Here is a 19,712-nt window from a genome sequence, read left to right on the forward strand (position 1 = left end):
TAAAATAAATGAAAAACAAATAATAAATCAAATCTGCAGTCTATTTTAACCATGCCCCAGTTGTGGCTCCTCATAGTCAAATGAACATTGGGATTAATATATAAATTCAGGTATTTATTGTTAGAAACGTATTAGAGTAAGGAAAACTGCACTGAGGTTCACTCCTTGTGATCCAACTGAAGCAGTCATGTGGTTCTAAGGCGAACAAAGCCTTGGACATCATAGATCATGTGCTTTTGGCAAAAACGAATCAGCACTTCACTGTGAAATGTGTCTTGTTTTTTTTAAACATGCTTCTGAGCTTTGGTATCAAATGAAAAATTACTACTTTACTAACATTACTGTTACAGGGCAGATGAGACGTGTATGTGCAATCAGTGCAATGGATGATTGTCCGGAGTGACATGTAACAGTCTGTGTGGTGTAAGAGTCAATATGAAGGAAGGGCGAGTGGACGGAAGACCATGAACCGGATTCGTGACAATTACTTAAAGACTATCTGAAATCTGCAAACACAAACAAGCAGAGTGATACAAATAGTTAAACTTACTACAATATTATTGGACATTACTCTTGCATATAAATATATATCGGTTGCATATTCTTTCCTCAAAACAATCTCTCAAAGGTAATTAATAAATCTATAAATATAAAATAGGCCTACTTTGTATGTGGTCTGGGCCTGAATGATATTTATCGGTGATAAAATCCTGCAATTTGGTGGGAAAAAAAGCACACTTTGGACCCTTTTTTCTCATGAACATTTTCTCAACATTGTGGCCTTGAGACCACAAAACCTAAAAACTCAGATTTATGATAACAAACACTGAAAACTGCTTGGATGAGACTTTTGTTTACTGTGCTTCCTTCCTCTACTTCCTGTCTCACAGTGAAAATGAATTTTACAAATATCCTCTATTCTCTGTGTGTCTCATTCTTCCTCTCTCTTTTTCTCAGATACTCCATCCCAGAGGGTTCAGTTTATTCTGGGCACTGAAGAGGATGAGGAACATGCAGCACATGACCTCTTCACAGAACTTGATGAAATCTGTGTTAAAGACGGCAAAGATGCAGAGTGGAAGGAAACTGCGAGGTATGCACGTCAAATGTAACTCAGGGGTTTTGAATCTTTTAGATGCAACAATATCCAAATATGATCATTCTTGTGCAAAACAAAGCTGTATTTTCATGCAAAGAACCAATTTATTATGTTAAAAAAATTCTAATATGTGTAAAATATTATTTGGAAAATGTTTAGTCTCTGTTATGTTACATTATTATGTTTTTCCTAAATAGTATTGTACTGTTATATGTATTATCATTTAGTTTATTTATTTAAAATATTTATTTTAATATTTTTTATAAAGAAAAACAAATCTGCTTGTATTTATTTGTTATTATTTATTGATATTTTATTTATATTATTTATTTTTAGATTTTCTTTACACTTTTCTTCTCTAAACTTTTCCACAGACCACTTAGTTCTCCCTTGTGGCCCCCTGAAGGTTCCCAGACCCCAGTTTAAAACTTCTTGGTTATCAAACAACCCTCCATTGCCTTCTGAGAGTTTATACAAGAGACTGTCTATGTGACTATCTTTGTTCTTTAATACTTCTCAGGTGGTTAAAGTTTGAGGAGGATGTGGAAGATGGAGGGGAAAGGTGGAGTAAGCCGTACGTAGCTACACTCTCTCTCCATAGTCTGTTTGAGCTACGGAGCTGTATCATTAATGGAACAGTCCTGTTGGACATAAAGGCCAGCTGCATTGAGGAAATTGCAGGTCAGTCAGAAATCAATGTGTATAAGACTCTACGTGTTTATCTGCAAAAGGACAAATTTTAACACTAAAAAATGACAAACTACACCTTACTGTATCAGATTCTGAAAATGTCAGTGTATGAAGTGCTTGCTAAACCTGAGTTTAGCTTAACAGTCTGATCACGATCAGTCTGAGCCTGACCTCAAGTTTATATTTATTCATTGAGTGCATGTCTTTGGTGGGGAATAGTACAGCAGTGTAGCAAGTGTGTGTTCCGATTCTGCAGTGTATTAGGCTCACCCTCACACATAATGTAACATCACACCCCCACTCATGTTGGTGATAGACACACCCAAACACTCACACCCACACCCATGTCACGTTAAAGAGGAAGGAAGCGTTTAAATTAAAAGTGCATTTAATGGTGAAGTGTTGTCATTTTTTCAGTGTTGAAATCTCCTTTAATGTGAATAGACAAATATAAGAACACCATTTGTAGGTTTACTTTTCAAAGAATTGAAGATTTATGGCTGTTCTTTCAAAATTGTGTATGTTTGAGTGGCTCAAAATGTCCAGTAGCATGAGCTTGGACCAGGACTACCTGTTTGCAAACAATAGTAATTATTGCAATACTGTATAGTAGTAAATACACATATATAAAGTATGAGGACTATAGAGAGCAGGTCAATAGGCCACAAAACAAAGCCAAAACACAGACGTTTTAGACAATTTAGAAAAGCTGGCCAGGACATGTCCGGGAAAAAGAGAACATATGGTCACCCTACATCTATGCTGGTTACAACCCTGCAAGTTTTTATACATAATTCATGCCATGTTTGCTTAACAACACAAACACATACATTTTAAATGTACCGATCAATGACTATCAGCCATTGAAGTCTAATAGACTCACAAGAGAACCTGTGTCTTGTCGAGGCATAACTGTTATGATCAGTGTTGCAGCAATCGTAAGAACAAGATTAATGCCGGAGAAACAGTAGGACCAGGAGACCAAGGGAGTTTAATTATACTGTAAAGGTTGGAAGGGAGGGAAAGAGTGAGTGATGCAGATTAACAGTGCTGCATCAGCTCCAACTGGAATTGTGTGAGGTTTTAAAGAAAAAGAGAAAGTGAGAAGCTGAGAAAGTACTGCATTGTTTAGCATACTGGAATAGAACATATTAAGATCTAACTATGAGGCTGATCATCATTATCATACAGTTTAATCATGCAAACAATAAAAGGACATTGTCCCTTTAAATTATATATGATTGTCTTTCAAAAAGTCCATTGTGTTTGGTTTATATTCACATGTGTATATATAATTTGCTGTGTGTAGATTTGGTGCTTGACCATCAGGAGGCAGCTCATGAACTGGATGACAGTGTGAGAATGAAGGTTCGAGAGGCACTTCTGAAGAGGCATCACCACCAGAGTGACAAGAAGAGGAACAACCTGCTGCCCATGGTCAAATCCCTTACTGACTCAGGCAGGAGACAGAGTGAACCTCATCATATGGACAAGTCGGGTGAGCTATGAAATATTATTGGTTAAATACAACTGAAGCCCTGTGAATATACGTAATTACATAATGTTGATTTTGATATGATTTGTCAATGCTGTGCTTACAGTAATGCATTTACAATGTAAATCTATGGGGCAATTGTTCCAAAATATATCAAAGGACAAATGCAAAGCTCTTTTTTTTATGAATTATTCTGTAAACAGAATTTTCTAATTCAGTCAGTAAAGTTGTCTAAATCATTCTTTTGAGGTTTGACTACTTCTGGTCATGCATTATTGACATAATTTCTTTGGGTGGAGTGCTATGTTCCATAAAGGGTTTTACAGATTACATCACATCCTGAGTGGTATTCTTGTGGCTATAATATGAATATTTACTGGTTTACTGGGTTTGCATGCTCATGGTTGCAGATGAAAAAGTGGATATAACTTGGCTGATAAGTGATTCTAACATATCAGTCTCATACTAACACCTAAGTTTTATTAAAATAATTTATTTCATTCTAATAAAAGATATTAGTATATTAGTAATATACTTATACATACAGCTTCATTTTGGTACTATACTATGTGCGATCTGGATATTGTAGGATGCTATAGATATGAGATATTTATCATATTTAATTGTATCTCTCAGGTCCTGCCACTTCTCCCCAACCTCCACCTATAAATCCAGATGTAAAGATCGGAGCAGCGGATAATGGCCAGATGGATCTCAGCAAGGTACTAGAAGCACAACATTAAGAAGAACATCACAAGTTTGTCGAAATTATGACGTATACTGTATGTAGCATATTCTCACAGATCATTATTTGGCTTCAAAATAAATGACAGCAAAAATAATAATAATAATAAATATAGGCAAAGTTATTAGACACAATCAAAAAAAATAAAAAAATTAAAAAAGCCAAAATTTCTCCTACATCCAGTTTTCAGAGAAAACAGATATAGAAAAATGGATGTAATAAAAATAGAGGAAAGATGGTACTGAGCAAGATAACCCTTTAAACCTAACAGGTTCAATCAGTGTATTTCTGTTCATGTCCTGAGTGCTCACTGGAGGCAGGCAATGTATATGGAGCGAATTTTGTGCCAATATTCATGAAACAAATCCAGTGTTTCGCAAATAAACACAATCTGCTTTGCAAAGAAAAACTCGACTTGCAAACAAACGCAAAGTGATTTGCAAATACAAAACTCTATTTGAGAGAAAATGCAGAGGTATGGACAAATATATGTATTGTGTGTTGCAACTGTGAGACTCATTTGCCTTTTTATGAGGAAACTTGGCTTGATTTTCTCACAAATGCATGCAGGCTGATTTTCTCACATGCATGCGGGCAGATTTTCTCACACGTGCAATTGAGCAACTTTTTTTTCCAAAAACAGCAGATGGCGCTGTCGGTCAATTTACGCTAGTCTCCCGAGACCTTTTCAGACCAGTATGAGTGGGGAACAGGTGAGTTTCTGTCTTACTATCTCTATAATTAACCATTTAGATGTTTTCAAAAAGCGACCCTACTACAGTGTCAGTGAAATTCCCAACAAGTGCTGTAAAACTGTTAACATGATTGATTAGTTCAAAAATCAGGAGTGATATGGCTAAACATTTAACTAGAGAGTCTTTCCGTATAAAAACTGATCCATTCTCCGTAACTCTTATCCTCTGTTGGATCGCGGGATATAGAATATATAACATTCAAAACAATGCAGGGGTATAACAATATATCGTGTCACAATATATTGTAATACAAAAATGCAAATGTATAATGGATAGCAACAATATTGTGTACCAAAAATGAAAGCTTAGACAATTTAATTTAGTATCAGATATAGTAATATCACCCAAGAGGTTATTAATTATTAATAAAAAAATGAAAACAAATCACATTATTTAGTACAATATCTTAAACTTTTTATTAAATGATTAAATAATTACGTATTTTTTAGCTAAGCAAAATGATGAATATTTCTCTTCTGGTGTCACTCTTGTCCTGTGAATTGGGGAGAAGGAACAAGTTCATGCTGATGTAATACTAAATTCAGCATTTTAATAAACAGTGGTTTAATAAACAGCGTGCTACACGGGTGAAGACACACTCTGGACAGCGAGGACTCTTCTTGGAGTGACTCGGATGACGAATGTTTGCATTTTGAAGAGCCACTAATATAATTCCTGACGGTAGCCTTTTATTCTTAACTTCATGAGTTAAAATGTTGCTCGGCCTTATATAAAAAGCTACATCATTTTAGTTGGATTTTTCCAAACAGGCTATTGTCAGACTAAAATCTGCTGGTATATTGGTTGAAATATGAAATATCTCCTTACAGGCCACTTTTAGTTTTACATGTTGTACAAGGCATGTATATTACTGTACTATATATAAACATAAATATGATAATAAACTATGATATCCCTTATGAAAATTAAAGTTGGTTTTACTATAGTAAAAGTGTGGTAATCATGTTTTTTTGCAGGTTACCATTTCAATATAGGCAGCTTTACTACAAATACCATGGTATTTATTTAGTAACACCATGGTTAATTTTCGTAAGGGATATTAATGTTTAGATTATATTTTGGTACATTTACATAGCTGAATCACAATAAAGCTCACCTGAACTTTAACTAGTTTATTAAATGATTATAGTAGCCTATTTGTATAATTAGTTTAGCCTACTCTTTTCAGTACGCTATCTATGTGTAGTTTTATACTTGTTTAAACTTTTACTGCAGAGGTAGCCTACAACATTTCTCTCCACTGGAGGCTATGTCTATAGCAGAAAGACAATAAATCTTACTTGACCTTGTAAATTAAAGTAAATTAACTAATGATCACAACAAACAAGGACAGGAACAGGAACTCCAAATAAGGGCACGAGAGGAGGGGAAAAACAAGACGTAGAGACAAAGTCTGACAGACCTAATGTAAAAAATAAAATTCAAAATGCTTTCGTTTTTGGTACACAATATTGTTGCTATCCATTATACATTTGCATTTTTGTATTACAATATATTGTGACACGATATATTGTTATACCCCTGCATTGTTTTGAATGTTATATATTCTATATCCCGCGATCCAACAGAGGATAAGAGTTACGGAGAATGGATCAGTTTTTATAGGGAAAGACTGTCTAGTTAAATGTTTAGCCATGTCACTCCTGATTTTTGAACTAATCAATCATGTTAACAGTTTTACAGCACTTGTTGGGAATTTCACTGACACTGTAGTAGGGTCGCTTTTTGAAAACATCTAAATGGTTAATTATAGAGATAGTAAGACAGAAACTCACTGCACGTGTGAGAAAATCTGCCCGCACGCATGTGAGAAAATCAGCCTGCATGCATTTGTGAGAAAATCAAGCCATGCTTCCTCATAAAAAGGCAAATGAGTCTCACAGTTGCAACACACAATACATATATGTGTCCATACCTCTGCATTTTCTCTCAAATAGAGTTTTGTATTTGCAAATCACTTTGCGTTTGTTTGCAAGTCGAGTTTTTCTTTGCAAAGCAGATTGTGTTTATTTGCGAAACACTGGATTTGTTTGATGAATATTGGCACAAAATTCGCTCCATAAATGTATCGATTACCAAGAACATCTGGGACAAATGCACTCACACATACACATACACATACACACAAACACTGCCACCAGGTGTTCTTTAGAGGTACTGTAGCTTGTTTGTGTAATGTTATGCTAATGATCTGGAAACAGGAAATTAACTTTAATGAGCCAGATGTCAGCTGTTTAGAGTGACAGTAAGGATGGCAGAGAGGCGGCCCCAATCAGATTACATTCTTGCTGTTCCTCTTATCTATAACTGTCACCCTGACCGAAATGAACAGCTGAGTTAGTGACTGGAATAACCAGCAGTCGATTTCTACATGATTTATTTATATAAATATTACAATTAAAATAAAGCTGAAATAAAATTTGAACTTAAAAAATGTAAATGAGAAATATTGCCTTGGCAACTAACTGAAATATGTTTAAGTATTAAATGAATACAACCAAAACTGAAACAATAATTCTAAGGCTAAATAAAAAAAAACTAATATAAATAACTATTATAAAAAATATTAATAGATACAAATAATACAAAAATAACACTGCTATGACCTTCTCTCTCTAGGTGGACACACATTTCATGAAGAAGATCCCCACTGGAGCAGAAGCTTCCAATGTGCTGGTTGGGGAGCTGGACTTTTTAGAGAGATCCGTTGTTGCATTTGTTCGCCTGTCTCCTGCTGTACTGCTTACAGGGCTCACTGAAGTTCCCATTCCCACTAGGTACAAAGTGTTTGCTTTCAAATGCATAAATGGAGCTGATAACTCCATTATAACAGAATGATCAAAATCACTTTTTACTTTTTTTTGAACGCAGATTTGTGTTCATTTTACTTGGTCCCGATGGAAAAGCCCAACAGTACCATGAGATCGGTCGCTCCATGGCTACCATCATGACCGATGAGGTCAATGAATATTATTACCTCACTGGATATTAATGCATTAACTTTTACATTTATATTTTCAATTTTTTACATTTTCAGAAATACCATTTGTAGATTTAAATCGATTCAATTCAAATTATTTTTAAATTTCTATCTTTAATGTAATTTTATTTATTTTTTTTTTTATTTAATATAATCTTATTCTTCCATTATTTAGATTTTCCATGATGTTGCATATAAGGCCAAGGACAGAAGTGATTTGTTGGCTGGTATAGATGAGTTTCTAGATCAAGTGACAGTTTTGCCTCCAGGGGAATGGGACCCTTCTATACGCATAGAACCTCCTAAAAGTGTCCCATCACAGGTATGGTAAAACAAACACTTTTTACAGTGTGGATGAAGTGATTGATTATATGTGGTAATTTATCTACTCCTCTCACGGAATAGGAGAAAAGAAAGATGCCAGGAGTGCCGAACGGAACAGTTGTTCCTGTTGAGGAAGAGCAGCATGGAGAACACCATGGACCAGAACTGCAGAGAACTGGAAGGTGTGTGTTCAGGTTTTAACCACACTGTGCAAGACCAAATATCCTCACTGGAATATTAAAACCTAAAATCATTTACAACAGTCCCCAAGAGGAAAATAACCTTGTAAACATATTGAATAATATCTTCAATTTGAAAAAAAAAAAAAAAAAAGGCTTTGTGTGAGGATTAGAGATTTAAGGGATAGAAATGTTATTAGCTCAGTATGAAAACATTTGCACAACACAACTCTCTCTATGTCTCTTCGCCCTCTCTGTAGGCTGTTTGGAGGACTGATTCTGGATGTGAAAAGAAAAGCTCCATTTTATTTGAGTGATTATAAAGACGGTCTGAATTTGCAGTGTATAGCTTCTTTTCTGTTTCTGTACTGTGCCTGTATGTCTCCTGTTATCACGTTTGGAGGACTTCTGGGAGAGGCTACAGAAGGACGCATTGTAAGTACGCAAACACACAGTTTTGTTTCTGTGTGGTCTGTTAGGCAAAGTCATGTGAAAAATATGTTTGTAATGCAAAACACAGCAGTCATGTGTATTTATGTGTGTGTGTGTGTGTCAGAGTGCGATTGAGTCTCTTTTAGGGGCATCTATGACTGGAATAGCATACTCTCTGTTTGCTGGACAGCCGCTAACTATACTGGGCAGCACTGGACCTGTCCTTGTGTTTGAAAAGATTCTCTTCAAGTTTTGCAAGTCAGTACAGACCAGACTAATCATTCACTTTCTCACCCAGAAAAAATGTGATTGGTTATGTATATGATACATTTGATAAATAATTATTATATTGAATAATAAATACACAGTTTTGTCATGAAACTATCGATGGTGCAGGCCAATAAGTTCTATCTCAATCTGATATATTAACATCATTATTCACATGGTGCAGCCGATTAGTTTCTTTTCTCATCGGCAGCCAATGAGCTTGCTTCTCAACATTCAAATACTTGGCTAGTGCTTGCTGTAGCAGTTGCAGCACACTTCAGAAATCCTCCACCTTCCCCAGCTCCACCTGTATCGATCTGTTACGGGGTGATTTCATGTATGTCATATATTGGGGTTATTTTATATATGTTATATGTGCAGCAGCAGTACCGGTATTTCCTACATAATCACAGCAGCATGTCTGTGGATGTATTGGCAGTAGCAAATCTCGGTACTTGCTCTGCCACAGCAGCTGCAGCAGCGTAGCAGATCTATTCTGCCAAGACCAAACTCATTAACATTGTCATGTATATTGCCATGATAAACTCTCAGAGAGTAGTCATGGCAGAAGTATTATTATGATTATTATGTATTAAAATATATAAAAATCTCCCCATACAAAAAACAAGAATGTAGAATATGTGTTTAGAATATATTTTCTGTATCAATTTAGCATTCATTTACTGATTTAGCCTTATTCCTTATATTATGTAATAAATCTGCAAAATATTTCATATATGATTAGATCTTAACCCACTATTACTGTCTCTCTCCTGTCTGTTTCTGTCCCTGTAGAGACTTCGATCTCTCGTACCTGTCCCTGCGCACTTGTATCGGTCTGTGGACGGCTTTCCTGTGTCTGATTCTTGTTGCAACGGATGCTAGCTCCTTGGTCTGTTACATCACACGTTTCACAGAGGAAGCGTTTGCTGCGCTCATATGTCTTATCTTCATTTATGAAGCACTAGAGAAACTTTTCCATCTTGGAGAACTGTACCCCATCAACAGACATGCCGATCTAGACAAACTAACACTGGCCTAGTAAGTATAAACGCATACACACAGATGCCTATGCACCTGCTCATTAAGTTGGAAGTCAGTAAACAATAATCTTTCATCAGTCGTTTCTCCCAGATGTAAATTTGATAAAATGGAAAGCAAAGGACTTTTCTGAATAATTGTTTTCCAGAACATATTTTAACACATTGTATTGTATGCCATCAGCTGTAGGTGTGCAGAGCCGGATATCCCCAGTAACAAAACACTACAACTCTGGAATCAAAGGAACATCACAGCCTCTGCAGTACCATGGAGCAACCTCACTGTATCGGTATTTCAACCTCCCACATGCTCCCACAATCTTAGCAAACCACTGGAAACAGAAACATTCTTACATGGTGTAACCTTAAAAGTGCAATTCCTTGTTTAGCTGGCTGATACAGCAACTGTATACTGACACCTATTGGCATGGATGTATTATGTGGAAAAGCAAATGTTTTTGGTCACTGATGAAATTGAAGAAACACCCTGATCAAATTTGTCACCTATTATTAATTTATTCTGAAAGTGGAGATGTAGCCAAGACAAACTGAGTCATGTGATCTGTATTCTGGTCAGTGTGATAAAACACGCCCACCAGCCGCTGATATGACTGGAGTCTTAATCTCATGTGAGTGTAGATGATTTTGAATATAATGTGTCAAAAATAGTATTCATTTCTTTCTGCGTTATTCTTAATGGGGAAAAAGGGGGGGAAAGTACTCTAAATGTGGTCTCAGTTTTAACTTCTCAACAACTTCACATCGTCATAAACACCAGTTTGTGAAAAGACTGGTGTCAAGCGGTGAAAAGAACATCATAAGACACACACTGTACAGTTGAAGTCCTGTTAATTCTCCTCCCATTACTGCAGTGCGGCGTTATTTCACAGTGTTGTCTCACACAGATCGCATTTAGTGCTAATCCTATTTTCACAGCTGAGTCAGCGTCTCGGCTGCCAGTGCAGTTAAACATGAGCCAAATTCTTGTGTGTGTGCGTGTTGTGAGTAGGAGTGTTTAGATCTCCAGGGGCAGTTTATTGGATCGGCGTGTGGACACCATGGTCCCTACACTCCTGATGTGCTCTTCTGGTCGGCCATCTTGTTTTTTAGTACCTTTATCCTGTCTACCTTCCTGAAACAGTTCAAGACTAGCAGATACTTCCCAACACGGGTGAGGCAAAAATACTCATTCACAAACACAGTTTGCATACACAGTGTTATTTTCTATACAATAAATACAAAGTGTTTATTTTTGTGTGTTTGTGTTATGTAGGTACGGTCAATGATCAGTGATTTTGCTGTGTTCCTCACCATTGTTCTCATGGTCCTGATTGATTATTTAATTGGAGTTCCATCCCAAAAGTTACAAGTGCCCAGCAAATTCAAGGTAGGGTTCATAAACGAGTGCGCATACAAACACACACACACACACACACACACACACACACACACACACACACTTGTGTTTGTGTATTTAGCTCTGCATATGCATCATATTTGATAAATTGCTTTCTAAGGCCTCTAAATCATTAATGTAATCAATACTTTGCCAAAAAGTGGTATAGTAAAGTACATTTCTTCTGCCCCCTTGTGGATTATCCATGCTCTCTCTCTTCAGGAAGTAGAAGGATTTTTAATATAATTTCCAAAATGTTTACCTTTGGGTTGTGATCAACATGTGTTTTTGCCTCTGTGCTGATGTTGAAATATTTGCAAGAATAATTTTATATTATTATTAGTAGAAGTAGTAGTCATAGTAGTAGTAGTATTAATATTTCACAATTAATATTTACTGGATCTAAGCAATGTGTGCATTATGTTTCATTTGTCATTTTATATTTTAGTTGTATTTATTTAATTCATTGTTGAAATACATTTCATGATATGTTATTCCAAGCCAAAGTCAACCTTTAAACTAAATCAGATTAGTTAAAAAATAAAATATTATTTTGATAGTATATATCCAGAGTAAGAACTGATATTCACTTGTATTTTTTGTATGCAATATTCTTATATTATTGCAAACTCTTAACATGACAAAATATACATTAGACAAATAAACCAAAATAGATGCAAAAGCTAATCAATTCATATTTCTTAAAAGAGATACATCTGTGTCAGTCAGTAAAGAGGAAACACTCTCCTAAATGCTTTAAACTTTTCAGTTCTTCCTAAAAGCTCTGCTTGTGAATCATGTTCTTTCAAAGCTTACCTTGCAATGATGAACCCACTGCTTCAGTCTTCGAAGTATTTAGTGCCCACTCATAATCCACAACGGTCCTGTTTTTGTGCGATTTCTTTGTGTCTTGTTTCTAGGCACATTTTCTCAAATGATTCATTTAGAGTGGCACCCCTGCAGTGACAGATTAGATGATTAGACAATGCTGAGTCTTGGAATTGAGTTTATACCCCAGGCTAATCTGGATACACGCGTTGTCCACAGTGATCATAGTGATCTATGAACAATTGAGCTGGACTAATATTTAATCCATAGTTAACATGTATGTCTCAATTTAGACTGAATTTTCATGAACGTTGCATCATTCTCAATTATTCACCTGTAGGGAATTACTCACATCTTTGTCAGACTGGCAAATGCTGAAATTCACATTTTACATAAGCATAATAAATCACAATGTTTACTACACTGTAAAAAATAAATAAATAAATAAATCTAAACATCAAAAATCTACTCTATTGTTCAAAATGTTTATAATAATTTTGAGGAATGATGCATTCAATTGGTGAAAAATGACAGTAAACACTTTTACACTGTTGCAATTTTTATTTCAAATGATTTCTGATCATCAAAGAATATAGAAATGTTAATAATAAGAAGAAATGAAGACAAAGAAGAAATGTTTCTTGAGCACCAAATGAGCAAATTAGAATGATTTCTGAAGGATCATGTGACACTGAAGACTGGAGTAATGATGCTGTAAATTCAGCTTTGCCATCAAAGGAATAAATTATATTTTTTCACAAAAATAATTAGTAATACTATTTTATGGATATGATTACCATGCTATTTTCAGGGGTTTGGCCCTTTTTTTTGACTTGTTGACTGGTTGTGTATTACAGCCCACGCGTGATGACCGTGGTTGGTTTATTAACCCTATCGGACGAAACCCATGGTGGACTGTGCTGGCTGCCGTAATACCAGCTCTTCTCTGCACCATCCTCGTCTTCATGGACCAGCAGATCACTGCTGTCATAATTAACCGCAAGGAACACAAACTGCTAGTATGTTTATTTTTAAATTAGCCTTTACAGAGGATGTGTGTGTGTGTGCGCGGATCATATGTAAGTGTGTGCCCTATTTCCTCTACACAGAAAGGCTGTGGGTACCATTTGGATCTTCTGATGGTTGGAGTGATGCTGGCTGTATGTTCCATAATGGGGTTACCCTGGTTTGTTGCAGCAACCGTCCTGTCAATTACCCATGTCAACAGCCTGAAGCTAGAGTCTGAAAGCTCCGCCCCTGGAGAGCAACCTCGATTTCTGGGTATTAGAGAGCAAAGGCTGACTGGTCTGTTCATTTTTCTACTCATGGGCTTATCTGTGTTCATGACTGGAGCATTACAGGTAATTACAAAACTTCTGTGGTTGTCATATAATATGTACAGTGTGGCCTTCTTAAAGGCATAGTCCACCCAAAAATGACAATTATGTCATCATTTACTCCCCCTCGTGTCCTTACAAACCTGTATAACTTACTTTTTCTGTGGAACACAAAAGATATTTTGAAGAATGTTGGTATGAATAGTATGTTTTTGTCCATAATAAAGAAGTCAATCAGACACGCTTAAAATATATATGAATGTAACTAGCTATGTACATTTTGGAATATTGCAAAAAAAAATGCTGGATGGAAACACCAAGATTCACATAAATTCTAAAAATGTGCATAAAAAAACTTATGCACACAACTGAGTAGGATAAACTTTTTATCCGATACGAAAAATGCGCATAAACTACAATGGAAACACATTTACTGAATAAATTCCACCTTGCGATCAGAAAAGTCATGTGACTTTGCACAATGGGACGGGATAACTTGACTAACCAGCGGACCGATCTGAAATGTTTTGGTCGTTCTGAAACGCCTGAGCAAAATCTGTCATCAAAGTATTAATTGTCTTATATGACTGCGTTCCCAAACAGCAGCATCCACCTCAAGTTAGTGTTTCTTTTGCTTGCTCTGAGGTGCAAGTAATTTATCATATGTGACCCTGGACCACAAAACCAGTCTTAAGTCGCTGGGGTATATTTGTAGCAATAGCCAAAAATACATTGTATGGGTCAAAATTGTCGATTTTTCTTTTATGCCAAAAATCATTAGGATATTAAGTAAAGATCATGTTCCATGAAGATATTTTGTACATTTCTTACCGTAAATGTATCACAACTTAATTTTTTATTAGTAATATGCATTGCTAAGAACTTATTTATTCAGCTTTCAGATGATAAATCTCAATTTCGAAAAATTGACACTTAAGACTGGTTTTGTCGTTCAGGGTCACATATGTGAAAATTATTATATTCAGTGGCTTCTCCTACTTTTCTTATTGATATTTAGTGGCAGTTTATCAGGAAGTGACGATTTTGTTCTCTTTGACACGATGGTTGGAAATTTATTCGCAAATATTTTATGCGATATTCCAGTTTTGCACACAAGTTAAATTCAAAAGCATATCTACTGCTTTAGATAACAAAATGTCTTAATGTCCTGCCTTTTGTTTCACAGTTCATTCCCATGCCGGTTCTCTATGGTGTTTTTCTTTATATGGGCGTCTCATCTCTGAAAGGCATTCAGGTAGAAACATTCGTCTGAACTAAACATACATGTACATGCTGACACATCAGTCACTTGTCATCCTTCTCTGTCCTGTCTTTCACAGTTCTTTGACCGTCTGAAGTTGTTTGGCATGCCAGCGAAGCACCAACCAGACTTTATTTATCTACGTCATGTTCCTCTGAGGAAGGTTCACCTGTTCACTCTGACCCAGCTTACCTGCCTTGTGCTGCTCTGGGTCATCAAAACTTCCCCTGCCGCAATCGTCTTCCCTATGATGGTACGACCCAAAACAAAGAACATACTTTATTTTAGGAGTGTTAAAACTTCAATTCATATACTAACTAGACTGTAGCTATGCTAGTATTTTATAATATCAGTCTGACTGACTGATACATACACTTTTTTTAAACGCAAACTTACATTTTGAATGCATGCATTGTGAAGTGTAGTGTTACTATTTATTTATAATTTAGATTTAGAAATAAGGTATACACTACATTTTATCAGATCATGCAGTCCATGGGAATAAAACCCATGACCTTTGTGTAGCAAGTTCTGTGCTCAAGCATAGTGCTGAAGGCTAATCTAGGAACCATTTGAATCGTATAGAATATTAGTAGAAAAAGTGTTTATCTCCTGCAGGTGCTGGCATTAGTGTTCATCCGTAAGCTGCTGGACTTCTGTTTTTACAAACGGGAGCTTAGTTATCTTGATGATCTGATGCCTGAGAATAAGAAGAAGCTGGATGATGATTCCAAAAAGGCAGAGGAGGTTTGTGATCTATATGCAGAGTTTAATTAAGCAAAGGGTATCCCAACAATCAATGTTGTTACATCTGTCCAGGTAAATCCAAGTCTTACACGAATATTAGTAGAAACTTTTTATACTGTGCAATATGTGTAATGCGCATAGCATGTACATTGTCTTTATGGGAAGAAAACTACAAAACTACATTTCCAAAATTATTCTGTATACAATACAATATTGTACCTCACAATGCAATGTGCTCAACATTCCATTTCATGCATAACAAATGAACCAGAAGTAATTTTAGCAAGTTTTTCCTTCTTAACTCATTTTGAGCTATATTTTGTATTTAGATTAACAATGCAACATAAAAAATTAAGCATAAACAAATCAAAAATGCACAAGTGAAAACATGTTTTTTTTTTTTTTTTTTTTAATGATGTTCATTTTTTATTTATTTCCTTTATAATGACTGGATGGCAACCAACAACTAAAAATGCAACAAAATGAAGTCAAGTGACAACAGTGTATTGCACTACTATTTCAAATGTTTATTTTCACATACATACAGTAGACTATTATTTAAATTAGCAGTAAACATTTATAGTACAATTTTAAGGTTCCAACCTGAACAAACTTAACCCGTCCTTTCAAACAAATCAGGCTAGTTATGCATGTAAACTGAAATTAGTACATCAATCAAGTTTGTCACATGTAATACATAAACACAGTGATGGAGGGTGTATGTTTATATGATGAGTAGCAGGAATCACAGGAGATGCTGGTTGATGACTCTGAGAAATTACAAGACAAAGACACAGTGCAGGTCCCAATGGAGAGCAAACCTCTACACTCACCTCGAACCCCAGACCCCAGGTACCACACTGATGCAGACTTCCACATCAGAAGCTCTATGATGTAACGCAAACCCTGTCCAGTGGTGTTCAAAATAAGCTTAAACCCCACAATGTCCACTGTGTATCTGATTATGTGTACTTACTAACACTCACCTTCCCGTCTCTTCCCTTCTCCTGCCTTCACCCCTCCTCTCCTCAACTGGGTCCACCTGTTGTCCAGGACTGATCCCTCTGATATTAACATATCTGATGAAATGTCTAAAACTACTGTGTGGAAATCCCTCAATTCCAATCACAAGGACACACAACGCTCAAACACACATAAAAAGGCAAGGACTCTCGCTCTTTCCATCCTGTAATGGTTAGTTATTGTGCCACTTCCCCGAATTTCCTTTCTGACCTACGTGTCTACTACTTTTCTTGATTGTAGATGGGTTTGTTTCTTCATCAGGACAGATTTGGAGAAATTTAGCATTACATCACCAGTGGATCCTCTGCACTGAATGGGCGCCGTCAGAATCAGAGTTCAAACAGCTGATAAAAACATCCAAACAACTCCAGTGTGTGTGAGTCCATAATCCATAATAATGCTTCCTCCAGTAAAAAATCCATTCCCTATTGTGGTCTCATATCAAAATTTACTGACATATTTATTTACAACTGTTTTGGACCTTGATGAGACCTTTTCACAAGAGAAATATTATGGATTTAAAAAAAACATCTTAATGATGAATTTGTTTATTACACACAGATTTACACTTCACAGCAAGTAAAGAACTGGAGATTATTTGTGTGGATTGTGTGAAGTGTGGACTACTTGTAGATCATTGCGATGTTTTTATCAGCTGTTTGAACTCTCATTCTGACGGCACCCATTCACTGCAGAGGAACCTTTAGTAAGAAAGTGAAGCAATGCTAAATTTCTCCATATCTATTCTGATGAAGAAACCAACTCATCTACATCTTGGATGGCCTGAGGGTGAGTAAGTTTTCAGCAAATTTTCATTTTGGGGTTAATTATTCCATTAAGTTTTAATTATTAGATTACAAACTGGGTTTTAAACAGTTTTGATTTCATCTTATCTTTTATCTGTGTGTTTTTCTCTCCTCGCAGGAGGTTCCGTGAAGTAACCCCACAGAAAGAAGAAATTACGTTCTTAGCGTCGGTTGTTTGAAATCCGGCTGACTTACAGAAGCAGCCATGTGCTAAAAACACACAAATATTAGTTCATTCCTTTCCACTGTTTCTCACACACATGCGTTCTGTATAGCTGTGTGAGATATATTGGTGTGTCAGTGTGTGTGTGAATATGTGCAACATATTCTCCTACCAAATCCAGGTTATTTTTAACGTTTAGTTGAGTTTTAGCAGACATAGGTGTCTCTGTGCTGTGCTGTAGTGTACATGTATTTTTATTTATTTTTTTGGTAATTGTCTCATTTATAGAATAATACAGTTGTTTAAATGTTCTCATTTTAACTATATACTTGCTGTAGATATTACTGTATATGTGTGGTTTGTTCATCGTCAAAAATCCACGATAAGTATGTGTGTTTAAGCCAAATGGCCAGTCAGAATAATAACCTCAGTTTGATCTATTTTTGTGCCAGTATAAATAGCCATCGGTTACATTAGACCAAGATGGCCATGAACCAAATCGGTCCTTATCCAGTAGACGGACTTGTCTATTTTTATTGCGTGTGTTGTATTGAAACTTGTTAATATTGAGCAATAAAGGCTTCTGTATGGTTAGGTCGCCAGGGACACTGATGGATAAAATTGAACTCTGTCGTGATTGTTTTTACCACCATTTTAAAGTCACCCCTCCCTTACTTGTAAGAACAGACTGGTCGAAATCTCCATTTAGACGCACCATCCAAATTTAAGGCACAAGGGTTGAGGGTAAACTGGACTGTTCAGGTTTTCATTTGAAGACTCTTTCCAGTCATGAGTCCCAGTAATAAGCCATCTCCTCTAGACTACCTCCCCACACTTTTAAAACTCCCACAGTAGTTTCTGCACTGAAAGAGGTAAAAATATGGTTGTGTTTTTAACCTCAGTGAAATAACACTTTATTTACAGTTGCACTTTGTGTAGATATATATACTAATATGATTTTATATTTTGAAGGGAATTATTATATAGAGTATAACAGTGTGATACAATTATTTTAAGTAAAGCATTTTGTTTTTTATATAAATGTATTTTAATAAAATGAGTTGAGCAGATACAGTAAGATGCTGGCTGTTAATATGAATGGGTTACAGGACCAGTTGTCTGTAAGTTGTAATTTCACTTTATTAAACTGCCTTCAGATTATAGGAGAATGTCAAGATTTAATTTGGAATGTTGACTCAGCTTTGGAATGTTGAGGAATGAGGAATTTTCCCAGCTTGACATTAAGCTACTAAATTATCTATATTGCCCCCCTCCATGGCTTTCTTGTTTATGGAAATGTTGTCATTGACTTGATTGTACATGTTATCTTAATGCTGGGATGTGCTCAAAGAGAATGTCTGTTTCACTCTAATAAATTTTAGATTTTCTGAATGAGATGAACCTGCTAAGAGTTGTGCATGTGTTCTTTCATGTTTCTCAACAAATGGTCATGTGTGTTTTATTCTTAATTTGGGGTGTAAATATATGCTTTGAAAGCTATTTAATTCATTCACTTACAGTTCTTTACTAAATGATGCATAATGAAATCTGAAAATTGGTCATGCTTAGAATTTTGTAACGGACAACATGTCAAAATATAGGTATTTTTGGATAATAAATGAATGTGTAATACATAACTGATCATTAAATTCTGTAATATTCTCTTAGTTATAGTCATTGAGTCAATTACTGTATATTTCAACCATACAATTCAATATCCATTATCACATTGATTTTCTGCTCATGCTGATCCACCCCAGTAATGCCAGTATTCACTTCACTTGAATACTTCACTTCAATGCATTTATATTCTTGTATATTCATCTTCACCATAATGTAACCTGAATTTTTTTCACCCAATATATTTTAGAAATATATTTCAGAAAATGTGATATTTTGATCAATTCTCTATTTATCAAACAATAACTGGCTGATTGTACATTAACCAGCTTATTACATGGCCACTCACCAAATGAAGAAATGGAAATGTGACCGTAACATTTTGAGTCAAAAAATGCAAATGTACAAAACAGCCTCACAAAGACAAACATATATATATTTTTTTGTTGTTTTTTTTAATATTCATTTTTATAAAGTGTCTGTGTGTTTCATTGACTCTATGTT

The 19,712-nt window shown here is 35.6% G+C and overlaps 1 protein-coding gene across 1 annotated transcript in view; it reads left to right on the forward strand.

Moving 5' to 3' along the window:
* Positions 1–18,983, forward strand: part of slc4a8 (solute carrier family 4 member 8) — a 31,525-nt gene extending 12,542 nt beyond the window's left edge. The window contains exons 4-25 of the mRNA XM_058778439.1: positions 958–1,093; positions 1,620–1,780; positions 3,099–3,287; positions 3,921–4,006; positions 7,425–7,582; positions 7,677–7,764; positions 7,961–8,107; positions 8,191–8,291; positions 8,549–8,723; positions 8,845–8,978; positions 9,783–10,028; positions 10,212–10,317; positions 11,037–11,198; positions 11,301–11,414; positions 13,109–13,270; positions 13,361–13,612; positions 14,775–14,843; positions 14,929–15,102; positions 15,468–15,596; positions 16,336–16,448; positions 16,650–16,758; positions 17,544–18,983. Of these exons, the coding sequence (XP_058634422.1) occupies positions 958–1,093; positions 1,620–1,780; positions 3,099–3,287; positions 3,921–4,006; positions 7,425–7,582; positions 7,677–7,764; positions 7,961–8,107; positions 8,191–8,291; positions 8,549–8,723; positions 8,845–8,978; positions 9,783–10,028; positions 10,212–10,317; positions 11,037–11,198; positions 11,301–11,414; positions 13,109–13,270; positions 13,361–13,612; positions 14,775–14,843; positions 14,929–15,102; positions 15,468–15,596; positions 16,336–16,448; positions 16,650–16,758; positions 17,544–17,555 (3,023 nt within the window). The 3' untranslated portion in view covers positions 17,556–18,983. The remainder of the gene's footprint in view (positions 1–957; positions 1,094–1,619; positions 1,781–3,098; positions 3,288–3,920; positions 4,007–7,424; positions 7,583–7,676; positions 7,765–7,960; positions 8,108–8,190; positions 8,292–8,548; positions 8,724–8,844; positions 8,979–9,782; positions 10,029–10,211; positions 10,318–11,036; positions 11,199–11,300; positions 11,415–13,108; positions 13,271–13,360; positions 13,613–14,774; positions 14,844–14,928; positions 15,103–15,467; positions 15,597–16,335; positions 16,449–16,649; positions 16,759–17,543) is intronic.
* The last annotated feature ends 729 nt before the right edge of the window (positions 18,984–19,712 follow it).

Source organism: Onychostoma macrolepis, chromosome 06 (genome assembly GCF_012432095.1).
Source record: "Onychostoma macrolepis isolate SWU-2019 chromosome 06, ASM1243209v1, whole genome shotgun sequence".
NCBI classification, from domain to species: domain Eukaryota; kingdom Metazoa; phylum Chordata; class Actinopteri; order Cypriniformes; family Cyprinidae; genus Onychostoma; species Onychostoma macrolepis.